General features: G+C 57.9%; 2 protein-coding genes across 3 annotated transcripts in view; both read right to left on the reverse strand.

Annotated features, from left to right (window-relative positions):
- Positions 1 to 13,195, reverse strand: part of SPTBN5 (spectrin beta, non-erythrocytic 5) — a 47,117-nt gene extending 33,922 nt beyond the window's left edge. Inside the window, 14 exon segments of the mRNA XM_076004635.1 lie at positions 11 to 211; positions 330 to 483; positions 750 to 982; positions 1,101 to 1,239; positions 2,517 to 3,148; positions 3,986 to 4,214; positions 4,733 to 4,890; positions 6,702 to 6,818; positions 9,490 to 9,657; positions 9,896 to 10,098; positions 10,341 to 10,485; positions 11,160 to 11,398; positions 11,716 to 11,823; positions 13,069 to 13,195. Of these exon segments, the coding sequence (XP_075860750.1) occupies positions 11 to 211; positions 330 to 483; positions 750 to 982; positions 1,101 to 1,239; positions 2,517 to 3,148; positions 3,986 to 4,214; positions 4,733 to 4,890; positions 6,702 to 6,818; positions 9,490 to 9,657; positions 9,896 to 10,098; positions 10,341 to 10,485; positions 11,160 to 11,398; positions 11,716 to 11,823; positions 13,069 to 13,195 (2,853 nt within the window).
- Positions 13,196 to 13,357: 162 nt separating this feature from the next.
- EHD4 (EH domain containing 4) overlaps positions 13,358 to 18,464 on the reverse strand; it is a 73,113-nt gene continuing 68,006 nt past the window's right edge. Inside the window, exons 6-7 of one of the 2 annotated variants that reach the window (XR_012919762.1) lie at positions 14,861 to 17,438; positions 13,358 to 13,878 (exon numbers count right to left, since the gene is read on the reverse strand). Coding sequence is in view for 1 of the 2 variants with exons in the window: in XM_012766505.2 (XP_012621959.1) it covers positions 16,902 to 17,438 (537 nt within the window). In the remaining variant the exon portion in view is untranslated. Of the gene's footprint in view, positions 17,439 to 18,464 lie in introns of both variants that reach the window. The other variant, XM_012766505.2, reaches the window with a different exon arrangement.

An 18,464-nucleotide genomic window follows, 5' to 3' on the forward strand; every position in this document is an offset into this window, starting at 1 on the left:
ACCCTGCTACCTGCCGGACCAGCAGGGCTGTCTGCAGCCGCGCGCCCCGCCACGCCACCCGTGTCCGCAGCAGCTGCCACTCGCCCTGCACCGCCTCCGCGCGTTCCCCGAGATCCCGCTGCGCCGGCGACCCGCGGGCGCTGAGGTCGCGCCCCCTCCGCACGAGTTCCGCGCACACGGCCTGGCGGCGGTGGAGCTCGGTGTCCAAGGCCTGGGTGCGGGACCAGAGTAGAGGGCTCAGTGAAGGGAGACAGGGCGAAGGCCCTGCCTCCCCCCGCCCCAGGACGGGCAGGGGGTTGGCGGCGGCAGGGCGCGAGGGGAGCAGACACCTTGTGTTTCTGCAGGGCGTTTGCGATCTGGCTGGGGTCCTGGCCCAGGGCTGCGTTCTCCACCAGCCGTGTTTGCTCCCGCAGCCAGGCGTCCTCCTCCTCGCAGCTGCGCAGGAACTCTGCCCGCTGCAGGGTCTGCTCCAGGAGCACGCGCCTGAGGGCCAGCAAGGGCCACTGAGGGGTTGTGGAGTCGCAGGGCGTGGCGGGAGGGGGGTCCCCACCGGAGTCAGACACTCCCCTCAGGACTTTCCTTTCCCTGGGTGACTCAATAGGTGGGACAAAGGCTGGGGGGGGGGTAAGGGTTTTGTAGACAGGTTTACTGCCAGGCTGGCAGTATTTTCATATTTTCACCTGGGCAGGAGAGAATCTGAGCTACAGAGAAGTTCTGGAGAAGGTGGAGGAGTTGGGGCGGGCTCTTACCGCGCTCTGGCAAGAGCCACCAGGCGCTGGTGGAGCTGGGCCAGAGCCGTGGCCTTGGCTTGCAGCACCTCCACGCTGGTGCCCAGGGAGGGGTCCAGCTCTGTGGTCTGGTGGACGAGGTGGCTGACGTGGGCTCCGTGGGCTGACACCTGGGCCTCCAGCAGGCCATGCCTCTGCAGCAGCTCCACTGTCTCTGCCAGCTGCTGCCCACAGGCGGTGGAGCTGGCCAGCACCTGGCCAGAGACAAGTAGTCATCGCAGCCCCAGGGTGCTGGGTGTCTGTGAGCACCAGTGATGGGGAAAGTCCCCCACTCTGCTGTGTCTCCTGAAAGTCCCCTGGTCCAGTGCCCACCTGTAGCTCCTTGAGCTGGTCAGAGGCAGCCTCCACCTCTTGCAGCAGGCTCAGCACAGCCTGCATGCCTGCCACCTGCTTCCTCTGTCCCTGTAGGCGCTGAAGGAGCCTCTGCCAGCGCAGGGCGATCTCCGCTTGCCTGGAGGACATGAGAATAAGTGAGGTCCCTCCTGGGCTGGGGCGAGGAAGCTACCTTGGGGTTCCTGGCCAGCAGTGGGGCTTGCCCTGGAGGAGTCCGACCTCCGTGGCTGGGGCAGGGTCTGTGGATGCTGTGAGCATCCTGGCGTGGGGGTGGCGGGGCAGTGTGTCCTGCCCTTGGACACAGGCAGAGAAGCCAGAAAGGGCCTGGAAGGTTTAGGCCTTTAGGACCTCCCTACCGTCTAGTCCCCATCTCTGTTAATGAAAACCCCATCCTTTCAGGTGCCCAGACGAAAATCTGGATAACTCACTTTCTCACACGCACATCTGATCTGACTGCAAATCCTATTTGGAGCTACCTCCAAAATCTATCCAGAATCCCACCTCCGCTGCCTCTCTCTCCTGGAATAGCTTCGTAGTGGCTCTCTCTCCTTCTGCCTGTGTCGGTCGCCTCAATCTATTCCCAGCGTGGCATCCAGTAGGTTATCACAAAACAAAAGTCAGATTGTTTCACTCCTCTGCTTAGCACCCCAGTGATTTCCCATCTGAGTAAAAAACCAAATCTTTACTATACCCTGCAAAGCCCAGCATGACCTTTGCTCCTGCCCCTCACCACTGTACCTCCTTGGTCTTGTTCCTTGCTACTGGTTCACTTTGGCCAACACTGGTCTCTCTACTGTTTTTCAAAATAGCATGTGTCCACCTTGGGGCACTGCACTTGCCGTTCCCTCTGCCTGGACCCCTCTGTTCCCAACATCGACATGGCCAGCCCCTTACTGCCTTCTGGTCTTTACTTAAAAGTCAACTTCCCAGCAACTGCAAGGTGGCCACCTGATCAATCTCCCCCTCCCCTACCACCTTGGCACTTCCTATCCCTCTATCTTGCTTTATTATTTTTTACCACCATCTCTTATATATTTTCCTTTCTTTGTTTTCCTTAGTAGTGTGTAAGCTTCACAAGGACAGTGATTTTTGTTTGCCCTCCCCCGCTAAATCTCCAGCACCTAGAACAGTGCACGGGACGTAGTAGACACTCTAAATGTTTGTTTAGTGAATGAATCACTCAGCGGCTACTTAGATAAGACAGTGCTTTATCAAAAGGCATGAATCACCGATGGTGGAATTTCAAGTGTCACTGGGAGATAGATCTTCCTAGAGGGAGCCCTGAACCCACAAATCACCTCTCTCTTCTGTGGCCAGAAGGGGGCACATGTAAGGATGGGGTGTGGCAGAAAAGCCTAAGCTTGTTGTGGGGACAGTTCATGTGCTCCAGCTCACCTGCGGGCCACATCTGCCCAGCTGTGGTACTGCTCCTGCCGGAGGATGTCTGCAATCTCAGCCAGGGCCTGGAAGCGCCCCTCCTGGGGCAGGATGCCAGCCTCCAGCATGCCCAGCCTCTGGACGGCCGCCTCCACCGTGGCTGGGCTGGCTGGCGGGGCTCTGGGCTGCTCCAGCACCTGCTCTGCGTCCTTTAGGAAGCTCTCCCGGAGGGCTGCCTTGCGCTGGAAGCGCCGGGCCAGCGTTTCCAGCCGCTCCAGCTGCAGTAGCCTCCGCTGTAGGGCCTGGCTCCGTGTGGCCTCTGCCCGCTCCAGTCCTGCCCAGCACTGGGACAGCTCCACTGGGCTCAGGCCCTCACGAGGCAGGAAGGGCCTGCGGTTCTGGGCTCGGAGCGCTGTCTGCAGCCGGAAGAGCAGAGCCTCTGCCGCCCCTCGCTGCTGCAGCCGAGGTGGCTTCTCCTGGGTGCGGAAGGAGGCAAAGGCCACCAGTAGCTGGCGCACCGCAGGCAGTGAGTCGGGGAAATCTTGTGCCTCCAGCTGCACCTGCTTCTCTGCAATCCAGCGTAGCAGGTCGGCCACCAGCTGCTCGTACTGGGTCTGCAGGGCCTCTGTCTCCTGGATCTGAAGCAGGATCTGGTGGAGGGCCGGGACAAGGGTCAGGGCAGCAGCTGGGACAGGCCTTGGGATGGAGGCGCTCCCCTCTGGATGCCAAATGCTGGCCAGGATTGCAGGTGGGCTGCAGCTCCTGCCCTCTGCTGAGGAGGCACTGACGTGGTGGCACCCAAGCCCCGGAAAAGCATGGGGCTTCCTCTCCATGACTGGGAGTGAGACTGTCCTGCTTTCCTCCTCTTACCTTACCCCACTTGGACTCACCTCTGGGGGTTAAGGGCCTTCTTTCCCTTCCCCGAGCTCTCCACTCTGCTAAGCAGCTCAGAGCCCCTGGTCTGTGCCATCCCTCCACCCCCCACCAACTGAGACACCAACCCTGAGAACAGCCTGCCCAGGCCTCAGCCTCTGCCATCGTGTCCAGAGGGTAAGAAAGCCCCCCCCAAACATGGATCAGCGTAGCGTTCGCCCAGCGGAGGCTCTTCTCTGTCTGTCCTTGCAGGCTCCCAGCTCTTTAAGCTTTTTAATCCCATTAGGTGCTTAACAGCCTGAAAGTAGAGGGGACAGGCAGGGACAGAAAGGGACATTCCTCCCCTGGCTTCCCTTATATGCCGGAAACCGAGCTGGGCACTTCACTTGTGCGCCCCTGAACACTCACAGCGGGCTTCTACCATCCGGGCATTATCATCTCCACGCTACGAAGGGAGCACAGCGAAGTTAGGTGACGTGACCAAGGCCACATGGTTAGTAAGTGGCAGGGGCAGGCTTGAAACTCAGGCCTGCCTGACTGTGGAGCCCATGCTCACGTCACCTCTGCTTGGTGCCGGGGTCCCCTGTGGCCAGCGGCTTCCCTACGTCACCCACCTTGGCGAGCCTCCTCTGGAAGGTCTGGCTGCGCTGCAGGCGGGAGAAGCGGTGGTAGCAGAGGGAGACGTAGGTCATGACGGAGCGCTCATCCGCCTGCGGGGCCGCCACGTCCTCGGGGTCTAGCAGCTGAGCGATGCCCAGCTCCCGCTCAGCCACGTGGAAAGCAAGGGTGAGGTTGTGCAGTGGCTGGTCTGGGCTCAGGGAGCTGTAGTCCAACAGGTCTGGCCTGGACAGAGAGCGGGAAGGGCTCCTCACCAGCAGGGACTGACGGCTTTGGTTTAAGTAGATTTTAAAAATGCACCTGTGCCCCTACTGGTCAGTCACACCTTACTGTGAATTCCGTTTCCCCTGACAGTTATCTGAGACCCTGGCTGAAGGCATAGGACGCTGATGGAGAAAGGGGAGGGTTGATTTGGCACAGGGGCCAGGCTGGTGGGAGGGGAAGAAGCTCCAAAGAGCAGGAACCTGCCAGGGTGAAGACTGTGAGTAGAACTGAGGGGCACGGAGAGTGGGGAAGGCCGCTGTCAAAGGCACTTGGCCAGTCCCATGGCATTTCCTAGGGCAGGGAGGGGCTGACTCAGGCCAGGGACTCAGCCACCCTCCCTCTCTACTTCTGTGCCCATGTCCCCCCTCCATCAGGGCCCAGGGGCAGAGTCTGGGGGAGATTGGGCAGGTTGAGGACCCAGCCCCTGGAGCTCTGGGCTCAGTGGTGGAGCCTTCTGGGAGGGCCTGGCCGGGTCACACCTGTGGGCATGGATGAGGGCGTTAAAGCCCAGCCCATCGCTCCAGCTGCGGGAGAAGTCGATGATGTTCACGTTGCCGTAGCGGGCTGTCTTCCGCTGGCACCAGACCAGCAAAGCTTCCTTGGCAGATAGCAGGGCTGCGCTGGCCCCGAACTCCTCCTGGCGGGGGAGGGCACAGGGTCACCACGTGGGGACGGCGTGGGGAGCAGCAGAGCCTGCAGGCTGCGGAGAGGCGGACAGGCACAGCCGGGGTCCTGCTCCTGCCCACCCGGGAGCCGGTGCTGCTTCTTCTGTCTTCAGAGCATCTGGTCTTACCCACTTCATCCGTGGTGGGCAGGGATCAGGGGTGAGAGAGCACCACTGTCCTTTCAAAGAAGTGGGGCACCCGAAAGCCGTCACTGCAGGGCAGCTGGCTTTGCGTCATAGCCCGTGACCACACAGCAATAGCTCCATGTTTGAGCCCTTCTGATGGCCTGGGCGTTGTGCTAACTGGCCTTGGCCTCACAGGATTGAAGTTGGGCCTCATTTAGACCAGTTCCTGTCTCCTGCCAGCCCCTCACAGCCCTATGAAGTGGGCACTGTTAGCATTTATGTCCTGTGGACAGCGGACGAGGTGCAGTAAGAAAGGCCAGGAAGCTGCCCAGGGTCCCCTAGCTGGTAAGGGGGACTGGCCTGGACCCAGGAATGTCCAGTGGGCCACCTCCTGCCATGCTTGGTGCCTTGTAGGCGCCTCAGGCTGGGCGGTGGCTCAGCTGCCTCTGGTTTCCATCCCCTGCCACCCTGCACGTCCCTCCTGTTGAAGGTGTCAGTGTTCTGCTACTCCTGGCTTCTGCCTGCCTCCATCCCATCTCTCTTCCACTCTGGGCTTCTTTCCCTCCCTTCCTCCCTTCTCAGACTCCTTTCCCAGTCCCTGTTACCCTCACTACAGAGCCCCTTTTCCTCTCCCCGTCTCCCCCCATTGTCTCTCCCCATTCTCTCCTGTGTGCACCCTCCCCAGCAGTTCCTCAGCAGCCTAGGCAAGGGGGCAGGAGCAGGAGAGAAGCCTCGGGCTGGGGCAGGTGAGGGCCAGCCTGGGCCGAACACTCTGAGTCTTCGAGGGGCAGGGCTCGAGGTGGCTGCAGACAGCAGAGCCAGCATGGAGGACGGCGGCTAATGGGGTCACAAGAACCTGCTGCTCCCAAGAGGACGGCTGCAGGGTGCCCCTGGAACAGGCCTAGCAGCCTGGCAAGGCGAATGCAGCTTCCTGGAAGGCCTGAGCTAGCAATTCTTCTGTCCCTTCAGTCCCAGAATAGGTGCTCAGCCCTGGGGACACGGGCAGGCAAGGCTCCCACTCTCCTGGGGCTCACGGTCACGTCATGAGTTTCCAGGGTCCTCCTGGATTTGTGCCAAATTTGTGACTTTTCATTAAGGTTTTGTTCTCTAGGCTGGCTTTCCTGACCTACTGGAATTGAGTTTTAGGTGGGATTTTGGAACCCATGAAACTGTGAAAATTGATAAATATAAGGGCTTTGTACTCCTCCTGGTCCAGTTGTGGGGAAAAGAAGTAGAATGGAGGAAGAAGGGGGCCCATGAAGGATATACTATCTCTTTGGTCTTCAGGATGCTGGGGACCTTGTAAACCTGCAGAGCCGGGAGCCCCCACACATTTCATTGTCCCCGCGGTACGCTGCAGTGTGGCGGGAGTTACAGAGCCCCAGTGCCGAGCAGAGAGCAGCGCACAAGGGGACAGTGCCAGCCCGTAGGCCCCCTAACTCCGGGCCTAGTGGGTTACTCGCCCAGGCCAGGTTTGAAGCCCATGGCTCGAGTTCTCACTTTAGCATGTTACAATATCCCCGACGTTCTGGGTTCTTTATCTGTGGTTGAAAAGGGAATATTGATTTTGTGGTTTCCAAGGACCTGTGTTGGGGGTCATAAGAGCTGGGAGAGGCCAGGGCTGGGCTGGGCCACTGGGCACTGGGGCTGAGACATACCCTGTCCAGGGCGATGTGGGAAATCTGGAAACGCAGAATGATGACCCAGATGAGTCCCAGGATGAGCGTCTGATCTCCATCCACGATGTTCTCTGGCCCGATGAGGGGTATTGGCACCTGTGGGCAGTCGGCTGGCTTAAGCCATGCAGCCCATGGGCCCGGGGTGCTGGCTGCGGGATGGGAAGGTCCTGGAATCCATCCTGCCCAGCCTGGAGCTCCCCCAGGGAGAAGCAGGCAGGGGACAGGGCTGAGAAGGCAAAGGCTTCCTGCCTAATTGGCCCCACACCCACCTGGGCAAAGCCCCAGCCTGGTGACCTGGGCTGGACCACGGGAATGGGAGGACTCCCGTGTGTGGGCTACAGGTAGACCCAGGCGAGGGTCAGAGGTTCAGCTGTGGGGGTTGGAAATGAGGGCTCTTAAGAGGCAATGTGTGAGCCAGACAGACCACAGCAGCTGTCAGCCTCCACTTCCAAGGCTGTCTTGGGGTCTCCGGGGTGGCTAGGTCCCTGGGCTCACACCTGAACCTCGGCCGTCTTCATCAGCGTTCTGGCTCCAACAGCCGGCCAAAAACTCAGATTCCCCGGCTCCACCCAATCAGAGCATCTTGGGCTGGGGCCCAGGAATTTGCATTTCCTCAAACACTCTGGGTAGTTGAGAACTCTCTGCCCTCTATCTTGTCACTGGGACGGGGAGGATGAGGGACTCAAGGGGAGAAGGAGAGAGACATAATTAACATCACAGCCCTGTAGAGTCTGGCCCCCATTTCCGTTGGGCTCCGTCTTCCGCTCTCCTGAACCACGCAGCTCCAAGGCCCATGGCCTTCCTACAGTTCCACGAGATCCTTAGCACAGTCCTTCGGGCTTTGCGTGGCTGTCCCTCTGTCTGCAAGTATTATTCCCCAGGTGCTGTATGGCTACTCCCCTCTCTTCCTCTAAGTCTGTATTCAAATGTCACTTTTTTTATGTGGCCCACCCTGACCACCTTATTTAAAATAGAAAGCTGAGGGCCATTCCCCCAGCCAAATGCACACACTTGATCCCTTTCCCTGCTCGGAGAGGGAGCTTGGCTTTGTCCCTGATGTATCTCAAGCATATAGTAGAGTGCCTGGCTCACAGTAGGTGATCAACCAGTAAGTACTGAGTGAAGAAAGGAAGAGAGAAGAGACTCTCCTAAGACCTGGAGGACAACTGGCTTAGCTGACCACTAGCCCGTGGGAGGAGCTGCGTCCCCGGCACACTTTGTTCCGTCTGGCTCTTCCCTCTTGTCCCTGGCACACCGGTCTCTCCTGCGTTCACCACGCCTTGGAGTTGGAGTGTTCAGTCTGCTCCCAGCAGCTGGTGAGAGCTAATCCACCTGGCTCCTTGCTTAGCCATGGCATGCTGGTAGCTTGAACTAGCCACGATGGGAGTATTGACACCAGAGAAATCAGCAAATACTACAAACCAAAGCTTTTTTTTCCCCAGATAGTCCATCACTAAACGTTTACCAGCATCCTGCTGGGCTGGGTTCAGTTACTCTGTCTCCTGCTGAAACCACAGGTGCCTCGAGCTCAGGGTCTGGGCTCTGCTTACTGTACCCTCAGCGCCTGGCGTAGAACGCCCAGAGCAAGGCAAGGTCTCCATAAATCCGTCATTCTGCATTCTGCCACTTACTAACTGTGTGTTTGGGGCCAACTCTCTTGTCTGTCCTTGACCACAGTTGCCTCATGTGTATGTGGAGACAAGGTTGTCACCTTCACAGCTGTCAGTGACATGCTGTACATCAAAGCTTAGGGACAGCTGCAGTGCCTCTGAGAAAGGCCCTGGGGTTCATACCCTTCCCAAGGCCCTGGAGGGGAGATGAAGGCTCACAGGGTCATTGTCCCTGGGACCAAATAGGGCCTGGCCTTCTGCAGCTGGCAGCTCCTGCTCTTGCAAGTGCTGGGGCTCCCGTCGCTGCCCCTCCCTTTGCTTTGGCTTCTCCCCTCCCTGGCTCTCCTCAGCACAGGCTCCCAGGCGGCCCAGTGTAAGCTCCATGCCTGGACATAAGTGACAGGCACACATACTCAGGCTTGGTCCAGCCAGCTCCAGCTCAGTGACGTCACAGCCTCCTGGGACAGCCACCTCCAAGAGCCCTTGGTCTTCCTTGGTTCTCAATATATGACCCCTGCTCAGGGCCCCCCTGCCCTGCCCCACCCTGCACAGCCCACAGACACTGGCCATAAGGGTCCCTCTGTGTCCCTGGAGCTCTTGTCTCCTTTTGGCAACGATCTCTTTGGCCTGTCCCTTTCTTTCCGGTGACTCTGGCTCCCTCCTGTTTGCTAAGGCCCTTCTTTCTCCTCATCCAGGACAGGCTCTGCACCTCTGCCCGCACTGCCAGGCTCTTCCCTTTGTTTCCTCTCACTGCCGGACTCCCACGGCCCCACCACCAGGCTTTGCTGGCCAGTTAACCATCCATCTTGCCTGGGGAATAAATCTCGCCTCTGTTCCCTCGTTTATGAAATGAGGAGGTTAAGAGAACACTAAGCTCCTTTTGGCTTAGAATTCTGCGCTGCTCTCTTATTACAGACAGTGGCATTTTCAGTCCTAGCAGGGAGGCTGCTTGTTCCTGCCTTGGCCGGTGGTGCCCTCCAGGCCAGGCGTGCTGTCGTGGCAGCCTTTGCTTCCTGCACCTCTGCAGCCCAGCTGCCCCTCCTTTATACGGGCCTCAGGTCCCCGCTCTGCCCTGCGGCCCAGCCCTGGAAGGACGATCCAGTCTCCGGCCTGTCCCAGCTGCCTGCCCCAGCACCATGCCCTTTGCTGGGGCTCACCTTGGCCCTGAGGAAGGCCAGAGCTCGGCTGCTGTTCTCCAGGAAGTGCACGCGCAGGCGGCCCTGGCTCGGGGGTGGCAGGGCCTCCCCTGAGATGAGCTCCAGCAGCCGCAGTAGGTGGGTGCCATCAGCCAGCTCCGCATACAGGTTCTGGATCCTGATCCCCACCTAGCAGGGGTTGGGGGGAGGTACAGGGTCAGCCCGGCCTTCCCCGCCCGCCCCATCCCGGGGCCTGGGAGGTGCAGCCCTGAGCAGCGGCTTTGGAGGAAGGAGCTCTGGCCTCAGCTCTGCTGTGGGGTCAGGAGAAGCCTCAGGCAGGTGACCCCACAGCCTGTCCCCCAGGTCCACTGGCCAGAGCTGGGGACACCATAGGGGTGGGCCGAGGGGTGCACCCGGCTACGCTCACCTGGCCGTGCTGGAAGATGTTGTTGATCCACTTGGTGAAGGTCTTCTCCTGCATCTGCATGTGCCGTGCCTGCAGCTTGCGGACGTGGCCCATCTCGTACTCACAGTCCATGGTGGGGCCTGGACTGGGGGGGACCTAGAGCTGTGTGTCTGGGCCTCCCGCTGCAGGGCTGCCGGGACCTCGGGGCCGACCCACCATCAGTCCTGCAGCCCTTGGGAACAAGAGGCCACTGGACATCTCCCTAAGCCTGGACACCGGGGGCATGGAGATCCGGGGAGGAGGTGGATACTGACGACCCCTCTGCTAGGGACCTGGGGGCCCTGCTCCGCCAGACTGTCCCCACGTTTGGTGGGGTTGTGGCTTGGAGCCTAGCCAGGTGAGGTCTGGTGCTCCTGGCTGGTCACCTGTGCTTGAATGGCCCAAGGCCCCCTTTGCTTCACCCTACCTTCCAGATTCTTCTTCTCAGAGCCCCTGCCGCCAGGTGCCTCAGCCACAGTGACTGGCTGCTGCTCTTTGGGTTGAGCAGGGCAGGTGGAAGGAAAGAGGGAAACTGCTTCCCTTGGTGATGTCTGGGTCCCGGGGAGGAGGCCCTGGTGGGCAGATGGAGATGGCGTTTAGCAGGGACTGCACAGGGAGGAGAGACATGCGGCGAGGCCGAGGCTGGAGCTGGGGCCTCGCCACAGCCCTCCCCTTGGGCCAGCGGGTTGGGGTGACGGCACACAGGCTGCATTGTCCTCCCACCTGCCGCAGGGCGTGGCGCAGACTGGGAGGGGGTGGCTCAAGAATGCTCCAGGCCCATTGCCCATCCTCCCCCATCCTCCATCCTTGGCCCCCAGCGACTTCCCCAGCGACAGGTGGGGGTCCTGGCCCCGGGACACAGAGGCCCTTGGGACAGACTTGTCGGCTCATCGGGGCACCGTGGGGGCACTGGGGTCTGGGAAAGTGGCACCAGAGGGCAGAGCCTCTATTGGAAGCGAGTGGACTCACTCGAAATCTGGGGCTGCCCTTCTTCACCTGCCAGGGGCCTCTGCGAGCAGCCACGGTGGCTGGGAGCGAGCGTGCTGGGCCGTCTTCCTCTCGCACACCCCAGGGAGCGGCCAGAGACAGGGGCCACCCTCAACCCCGGGGCTGGGCTTCCCGGGCCCTGATAGCAATGCACCCTGCCTAGCCCGCGCTGAAGGGTGGGTGTCCTCCCAAGCCAGGGGCTCCCCCTAGGAAGGGGTGACCCGGACTGCAAAGGCTGTGGAGTCTCCTCCAGAGTCACAGTCTCAGTGTTGGCGCTGGGGCGCCGCAGAGCTAGCTGTGGCCCAGGTATGGAGGCGGCGGGTGCAGAGGGAGCCCCGGGGCTCCTGTCCCCCTCTCCCCGAGCACCCTCCGACTTCTCGCAGAGCGAAAGCGGGTGCTGATTCTGGTGGTTTCGCACAGCTCTCTGGCCACGCTCAGGGTAGCAGCCATCGGGCTGGGCTGTGTCTGTGCGTGGGTCCCCGAGCAGCCCCAGAGCCTCTGACAAGAGAGGCTGCGCTCCCCGGGGAGGTGCTCCTGGCAGCCGTGGCCTGCCCTCCTGAGCCAGGCCTCACGAGTCACACCTGACCCCCAGGGACCGAGACAGCAGAGGGCCATGCTGACAGGTGCTGTAGCCTCGGGTGGGGAGCAGCTCCCTTGTGTCCGAGAGATGCTTCCTCTCCCGCTGTCCTCGCTCTGCGAGGTCCCCCCCACCACCGGCTGGCTTCTGGACGCTTGAGATGAGCCTGCACCCCTTCCTTGCTCGCAGCCTCGGATCCTGCCGCTGACTGCTGCGCCTGTGCCTCCCAGCGCCCCACCTTCTGCTCTCTCTGCCCCTGCGGCCTCAGCACTGTCCTCCAACTCCTCAGCCTCCGCACGCCACCGCCTGAAGCAGAGCTCCCTGCGACCCGGAGGACCCCCGCTGCCTGCGAGGAAAACCAGGCTCCTCAGACCTTGCTGGAACAAGGCCTTTGCAGCCCCCCAGTTTACCTAAGCAGGCGCCTCTCCCTCCACTCACCCTAGGGTGCTCCCCGTGGTCCACTCTTTCCCGGACAGGAACGTGGCTTTCCTGCACCAAGGCTGGGCATCGGCTTTCTCTCAGGTTAGAATGTCTCTTCCCTTTGCCTATCATCCGCACTCACCTATCCTGTCAGCCCCAGTTAAAATCCTGCTTCTTCCGGGAGGTCCTCCCCGCAACTCTTTACCCCAGGGATGACTGAGCTTGTTTCTCCTCCTGTTGAGACCCTTGGCCCACAGCGTCCTGTGTGATGTTGGCACCGGAGGACAGGCTGAACTGCATGATAGATCTCGACAGAGACTGCTGCTTTTGCAGTTGTTGGATGGGGCTGGAGGACTGCTTTCCTTCCTCCCTATCTCAACTGCAGCCAAAGCCACTGCACACACTGCAAGGACCAGCTCCTTTTTGGCTGTGACCAATTGCAGCCCCTGTGGAACCCTGAGAACTCTGTTGGTCAGTACAAAGTTTGGATTATTCATGTTGCAAGTAAAACTGAAACCTCAAGTTGAACTGGTTTAAATGATATAAAGGGAAGGTACTGGCCCGCATAATTGAAAAATCCAGCAGGATTAGGACTTCAGGTGAGGCTTGATCCAGCAGCTCAAATGATATCACCATAGACCTGGATTTCCTGTGCCTTTCTCAATGCTGCCTTCATGCTCCACAGGGTGACTCCTGCCAGGCTGGTTTCTCTCCCCTGCACCCAGGAGCTCTGGACACTCCTCATTAATTCCATTTATATTTTTGCACCAATAGGCTCACTTCTTTTACACTGCATGGTTCAGAGAAGAGAGAACATCTCTCCTAAGACTTGGAACAGGTCTGGGGGGCCTGGTGCTCATAGGCTTGAATTGGGCCATGTGTCCATTCCTGAACCAGTATCTGTGACCAAGGCACTGGGGTCTACCTCACCCAAACCTCATGGCTCAGAGTGAGGGTGGGGAGAGGGGAGTGCTCTGCAAAGGAAATTCTAGGTCTGGATCACCAAAAAAGTAGATAGTGCCAATGGGACAAATCCAGATGTCTACTATGGGCAGGACACACCTGTGAGGTGTGGCAAGAGGCAGAAGTGATGCCAGACACCCAGGGGCTCTTCCCGAGTGTCCCGAGAGCATGCTCGTCGATGCTTTGTCCCAGCCCCCGAAGCGCCCACCTCCACGACTCCCTCCTGTCTGGGCTTCCAGCCACTCTGGGGCCTGGGCCTCTGCTGCCTGTACCACCAGCCTCCCCACCCTGTGCCCGCAGCCTGCCGGGCTGCTTTCCTTCTGGAGCAGCCCCATTTGGGGGGCCTCCCTTCCCCCACCAGAGAGCGCAGGAGGGTTCACAGGGCCACCCTAACTCTTCTACCTCATTTCAAACTGGATCCTGGGATGCACGCTTTCCTCCAGACGGCTGACACACACACAGCCACCGCAAAGCCAGAGCCAACGGGAGAACAGTAGTGTTTTTCCACAAGTTTATTCATCAGTAGACTGCGGATTTTTTGTTTTTGACACTTCTAAGCAAGATTACAAAAGGAAAGAAAAATAGAAGCATTGTGTATTAACTGCACCGGTTAATGGACAGGCAAACTGATACACTCTTAAATTAGGCCTGCGTGTTCCTGAATAAACTCAGTGGTCATCTGTCCTAAAAGTGTTATTCTTCTGCGACATTCCATGGAGGGAACAAGCAGTAAAATGCTTTCCTCATCTTCAAGGCAATTTGTCCTGGGTCCCCTCTGGGCATGTGTGAGGTGGCAAGTCCAGGCAGCAGCTGCTCCTGGCAGTGGACTCTGGGTGTGGCAGAGAGGTGGCACCCTTAGAGGCCCAGCAGAGCCACGGGACTGCAGTCAGGGCAGCGGGGCTTCTCCAGGGGGCTGGTGACGAGGGCAGGGATTGGGGGTAGAGCAGGAGGGATTTTGCATCTCCTCATGTGTTGTCACCTGCCCAGACACCTGACCACACAACACAGAATTCAACTCCTCAAGGCTTATGATCGTGTAGGAGGAACCACAGCCCCAAATCCAAAGGTGCCACTGCTACATAATGACAGTGTTCAAGAGAGAACGGGGGCCAGCCTCGGAGAAACAAGGTGAACTAAACGAACAGCCCTCCCCTGCAACGAGTGGCCCTGCTCTGGGGCCATCCAAGTGTGCGGTGTGTTTGGAGTCTTGAGAGAAAAGAACTGACAGACGCTGCCACTTGGAGCATGAGGCGGAAGCAGGTGTGACATGCGCATGTCCCAGGCAGCCCCAGAGTTTCCACAAGTCTGAGTGCAACATTTCTTTGCAGAAAGGGTCAGGAGGACCCCACGGGCAGGCTGACAACCTGGAAGTTGTCTTTGGGAGGAACAGGCTACAGTTTTCATTTTCTCTCTAAACTCGAGACTGCAAGGTCCGTGCCACGCGATGCTACATGCCGTGTAGACAGTAGGGCCTCAAGGTGCTCAGACTTCCTTCTGTGCAATCCGGGAGCGCATTAAGCTAGTTTTATGGTTCGAGAGTTTAGGCACTTCCACCCTCCCTGCCACACACAAATACTCTGGGCGGGGGGTTCTCTGAAACTTGGGGTGGTGTGGGAAGGGCAACACAGCTGAGGGGAGTAGACCCTGGGTATGGCCCCAAGGCCCTGCCGCGAAGGGGCAACTGGCAGTTTGGACAGGGACTCAAGGAACTTTGTGCCATCCTGGGAAGATACAAGTCCTTGCTTGGTCACCATCCCTGATGTTTTCTAGTCTTTTCCTTCCCGGTGAACCTTACATGGTAAATGACTTTGTGTTGTAAAAGAGCATATTACGAAAAGCAGACACATAATTTCCTTTTGCCCCTCCTCCCCGCCCCTGAGAACATCACCGAGTCCCAGCAGAGAAAGAATTCAGCTGCCAGAAGTCTCTGCCATCTGAGGGTGTGGGGTAGGGAGGTCACAACACCCTGAGAAGCTTCCTTCCACGGAGAAACCGGAAACCTCAGACTTCTGCCCCCTAAAAGAAGTGTTCCCATATGTCTATATAAACAAAACTTGGCCATATCTACATATGTACACATTGATAAATTTTAAAAATACTCACATGACATATATATTTATATAAATTTATGTTTCTATATGACAACTGAGCAGAGTTTAAGAAGCAAGATGATTCTGAGTGGAAAATCAGCCCTCACTGGCATCACTAAGCCTTTGGACAAACGAGCCCTCTCTTCTCCTCCTCAGCTTACCCTCTGGTGGTCTCCACTGTGCTCAGACTTGGGGCTGTGCTTACGTGTTCACAGAACTATCTGCTCACAGTACAGTACTGGGATTGTGTTTCTTTCCTACGTGTTTAATTAATTTAAAAGTTCTCATTAAGGCTAAAAAACCACATTATGCATTTACTTCTCTTAAAACTGAATTATTTAGAAAGTAAGCTAGGGAGTGTAAGGGTTGGTATCTGGGTATCAATGCTTCCCCCACAAATGTTTGCTCTTGAATCTGCAGCTCTGGCCTTGATGTCACCACAGGCAGGTGACAAGAAAAAGATCATATGGTTTTTAGAGGGTTCAGTGGGACTGTTCTGATTTCATTTATTTCTGGTGACCGCGGGGCCCATGCCATGCACCCACCACTGTTTTGTGTCTCTCTTTTTGCATAAATAACGGTGAAAGTCACTTGCCGCCCCGCGCAGGTGCCCAGGGAGCAGGGAGGGTGGTAAGAATGAACCCCCTGTCCTTGACATGGGCATCGGGACCAGCGGCCCCTACAGGTGTCCTCGGGGGAGCTGGGCAAGGCACACTTGGAGCCAGTGCAAAGGTCAGCGCCCAAATCTGTGTCGTGCCAGGCACTCATGACATGGACCACGGAACCTTCGAGGAAAAGGTTTTATATGAAAGATTCCACTTTGTTTCTGTATAAAGACTTTTATCCTGTAAAGAAAAAATAAAAACAAAAAACACTGGACATAGTAACTGCCTGTTTTCTACAAAAACAATGTCTCACTCTGGCAGACTGATCTTTGCTACTCACCAGCCCAGGGCAGGGCTGGTCTCTCATCCACCCGTGTCCGCAGGGCCCAGGACACTGCGCACACTAAGACAGGTTTTCACCGACTTTAAATCCTGCCTTCTAACAAGGAGCCTTGGGGATGTTTAATGGCTGAGGGCCAGGGCCACACTAGGCGATGACTGAGGAGAACTTTTCCTTACTGTAGTTTAAGCATACAGACTTTGCTACTACTTATCAGACACAGCAGTAAGAAAAGTTAATCTTCAGACTGCAACGTGACTTGAAATGCAAAGTGGAAGTCCTGCTAGGGGTTAAAAATGGTTGTGAGTTCCGAATTCCTAATCACATACAGCTTTACTGGGAAGGCCCCAGGAGGGAGGCCTGCAAGGGGAGGTCATCTGGTCAGTGGGTTCTGGGACAGACACACTCCTGGGCCTGGCTGCTGGCCCTGCTGGGGCTTGCAGAAGGGACGGGGCACAGAAGTAGCACACCTCCTCCCTGACCCAGGACATCTGTCTTCTACTCTTTGGTAGACAGTCTGGAAAGAGCAGAAACCCTCTACTCTATTTTTTCCCCCCACGCTAAATACAGCAGAAAACAAAATAAATAAGATCATCTTTGCTGCCCCCTGGTGCCCTCTGAGGGACAGACAGGTGCTCCAGAGGTCATCTGTGATGGCAAACAGCCCAGGGAGCCCCCAGCCCACTCCCCAAGGTTCCTGGGACTCTGCCAAACCCCAGTCTCCACGTGCTTCTCCAGGCTCCAGAGAATCTTTGGACAATTTCCCTTTCTTCTGAACCCTTCCATCCCCTGACCCATCCTTGGCCCCCTAATATTTTGATAGAAACTCAGGGAATTTTGAAGGTGAAAGGACCTCATCTAGTGTCCAGTGTCTGCCCTCCACATTCTACAGATGGGGAAACCAAGGCACGGAGAGGGCAGTGCCTTGCCCAAGGTCATTCGGTGAAGTCAGTGGCAGAGCAGGCCTCGGCCCAGGTCCCCCGATTCCCCTGCCACGGCCCGCCCCTCAGTCGGCCTTCGGCAGGGACTTCCTGTGAGAGGGGGGCACGAGGTGGGGGGGCAGGCTGCTGGGCAGCTCGTAGCCGTCGAGCTTGATCTTGATGAGGTGCTTGGCCAGCGCGAACTCCTCGTCGTCCAGCATGCCGTCGCTGTCGCAGTCGGCCAGCTTCCAGATCTTGCCCAGGACGCTATTGGGCAGCTTGGAGGTCACCATCTCCTTCTTGGCGTTGACGCCCGATATCTTGCCGTTGACGGGCGACAGGGTGTAGAAGAGCTCGTCGTAGACGGGCTTGTCCTTGGCCACGACCCACTCCTCCTCATCGGCGCCCTCCTTGGCGCCCTCCCCGTAGCCGTGGTTGAAGGGGCCCTCGGCGGTGCCGTCGAAGGCGCCACCCTGCACCAGCTGCGTGGGCACGCTCATCTCCTCCTGGCTGATGAGGCTCATCAGGGACGAGATCTTGCTGCTCAGCATGTTGTCCACGGCCTCGATCAGCTTGGGCTTCAGCGAGTGGAACTTGGTGAAGTCGTAGTTCTCCAGCTGCTCCTGCAGAGGGGAAGCACAGGCTTGGTCACGTGCTCGCTCTCGGGAGGAAACAGGCAGGGGCGGCGGGGGGGTGGGGGTGGCGGGGGGGGGGGAGAGTAATCCTCCCTCAGAGCAGACATCCCACCACGCTACTCCTGAGCTCCGGCCGGGTCTTCACATCCACCCCCACCAGATACAGGAGTGCTTTTTTGGAATAAGAAACACGCTGCATGGGATGCAATGTGGTTTCTTCTACAGGAGCCAGTCTCTGCTGGTGGTCGCACAAGGGACAGCAACCCCCGAGGACTCTGAGAAACCCTCTTTCACCTGCCTTTTTAAATGCTCTAGAGAATTCGTATTTTCTCTCTCAAAGTGGTTGTACTACACACTTCAGTTGATCTTTACAACTATCCTGGGAGTGGGAAGGGCAGGCATTGAACCTGTTGTACAGAGAGCTGTGTGGGGCATCCCGGCGGAGTCAAGACTAGAGGTCCCGTCCCCTGGCCCTTGGCTAATGCTCTCTGTGCTGGAACATGGAGCTGCAACAGAGGGACGACATCTAGGTGAAACAATTAATGAAGGACTTTGTTTGGGGATCAGATAAAAAATGTGGTTTAGGGTACCTTCCCACTGGCTCTAACCTCGTAGGAATGAGCCCAGGAGGCTACTCAAGTAGGAACCCTATAGGAACAGCCCCACCAAAGCACGGCCTGACCAGAAGCACAGAAGCTACCCCAAGCAGGTGTTCACCCAGGGCCATGCAGCTCTTACAGATAGAGTTATCACCACTAATCAGCTGTCATTTCAAAAATGCGCACAAATGAGTAAAAGTTGAAACTGGTAAGAGGGAGAGTAGTAGTTCTGGGAGGGCAAGTGTATGAACCCAGACAACAGAGCTAAGTACCACTGACCAGGTCAGGACAGGTCCCCACCTGTCAGGAGAACTGGCTGTCAGCAAACAAAGCAGCAGGAGGAAACACAGCAACTGCTTGGCCAGGAGGAAGCAGGCTGCAGGATGCCACAGACGCTCTGTGGATGGTGCTATAG

The sequence above is a fragment of the Microcebus murinus genome, chromosome 6 (assembly GCF_040939455.1).
Source record: "Microcebus murinus isolate Inina chromosome 6, M.murinus_Inina_mat1.0, whole genome shotgun sequence".
NCBI classification, from domain to species: Eukaryota; Metazoa; Chordata; class Mammalia; order Primates; family Cheirogaleidae; genus Microcebus; species Microcebus murinus.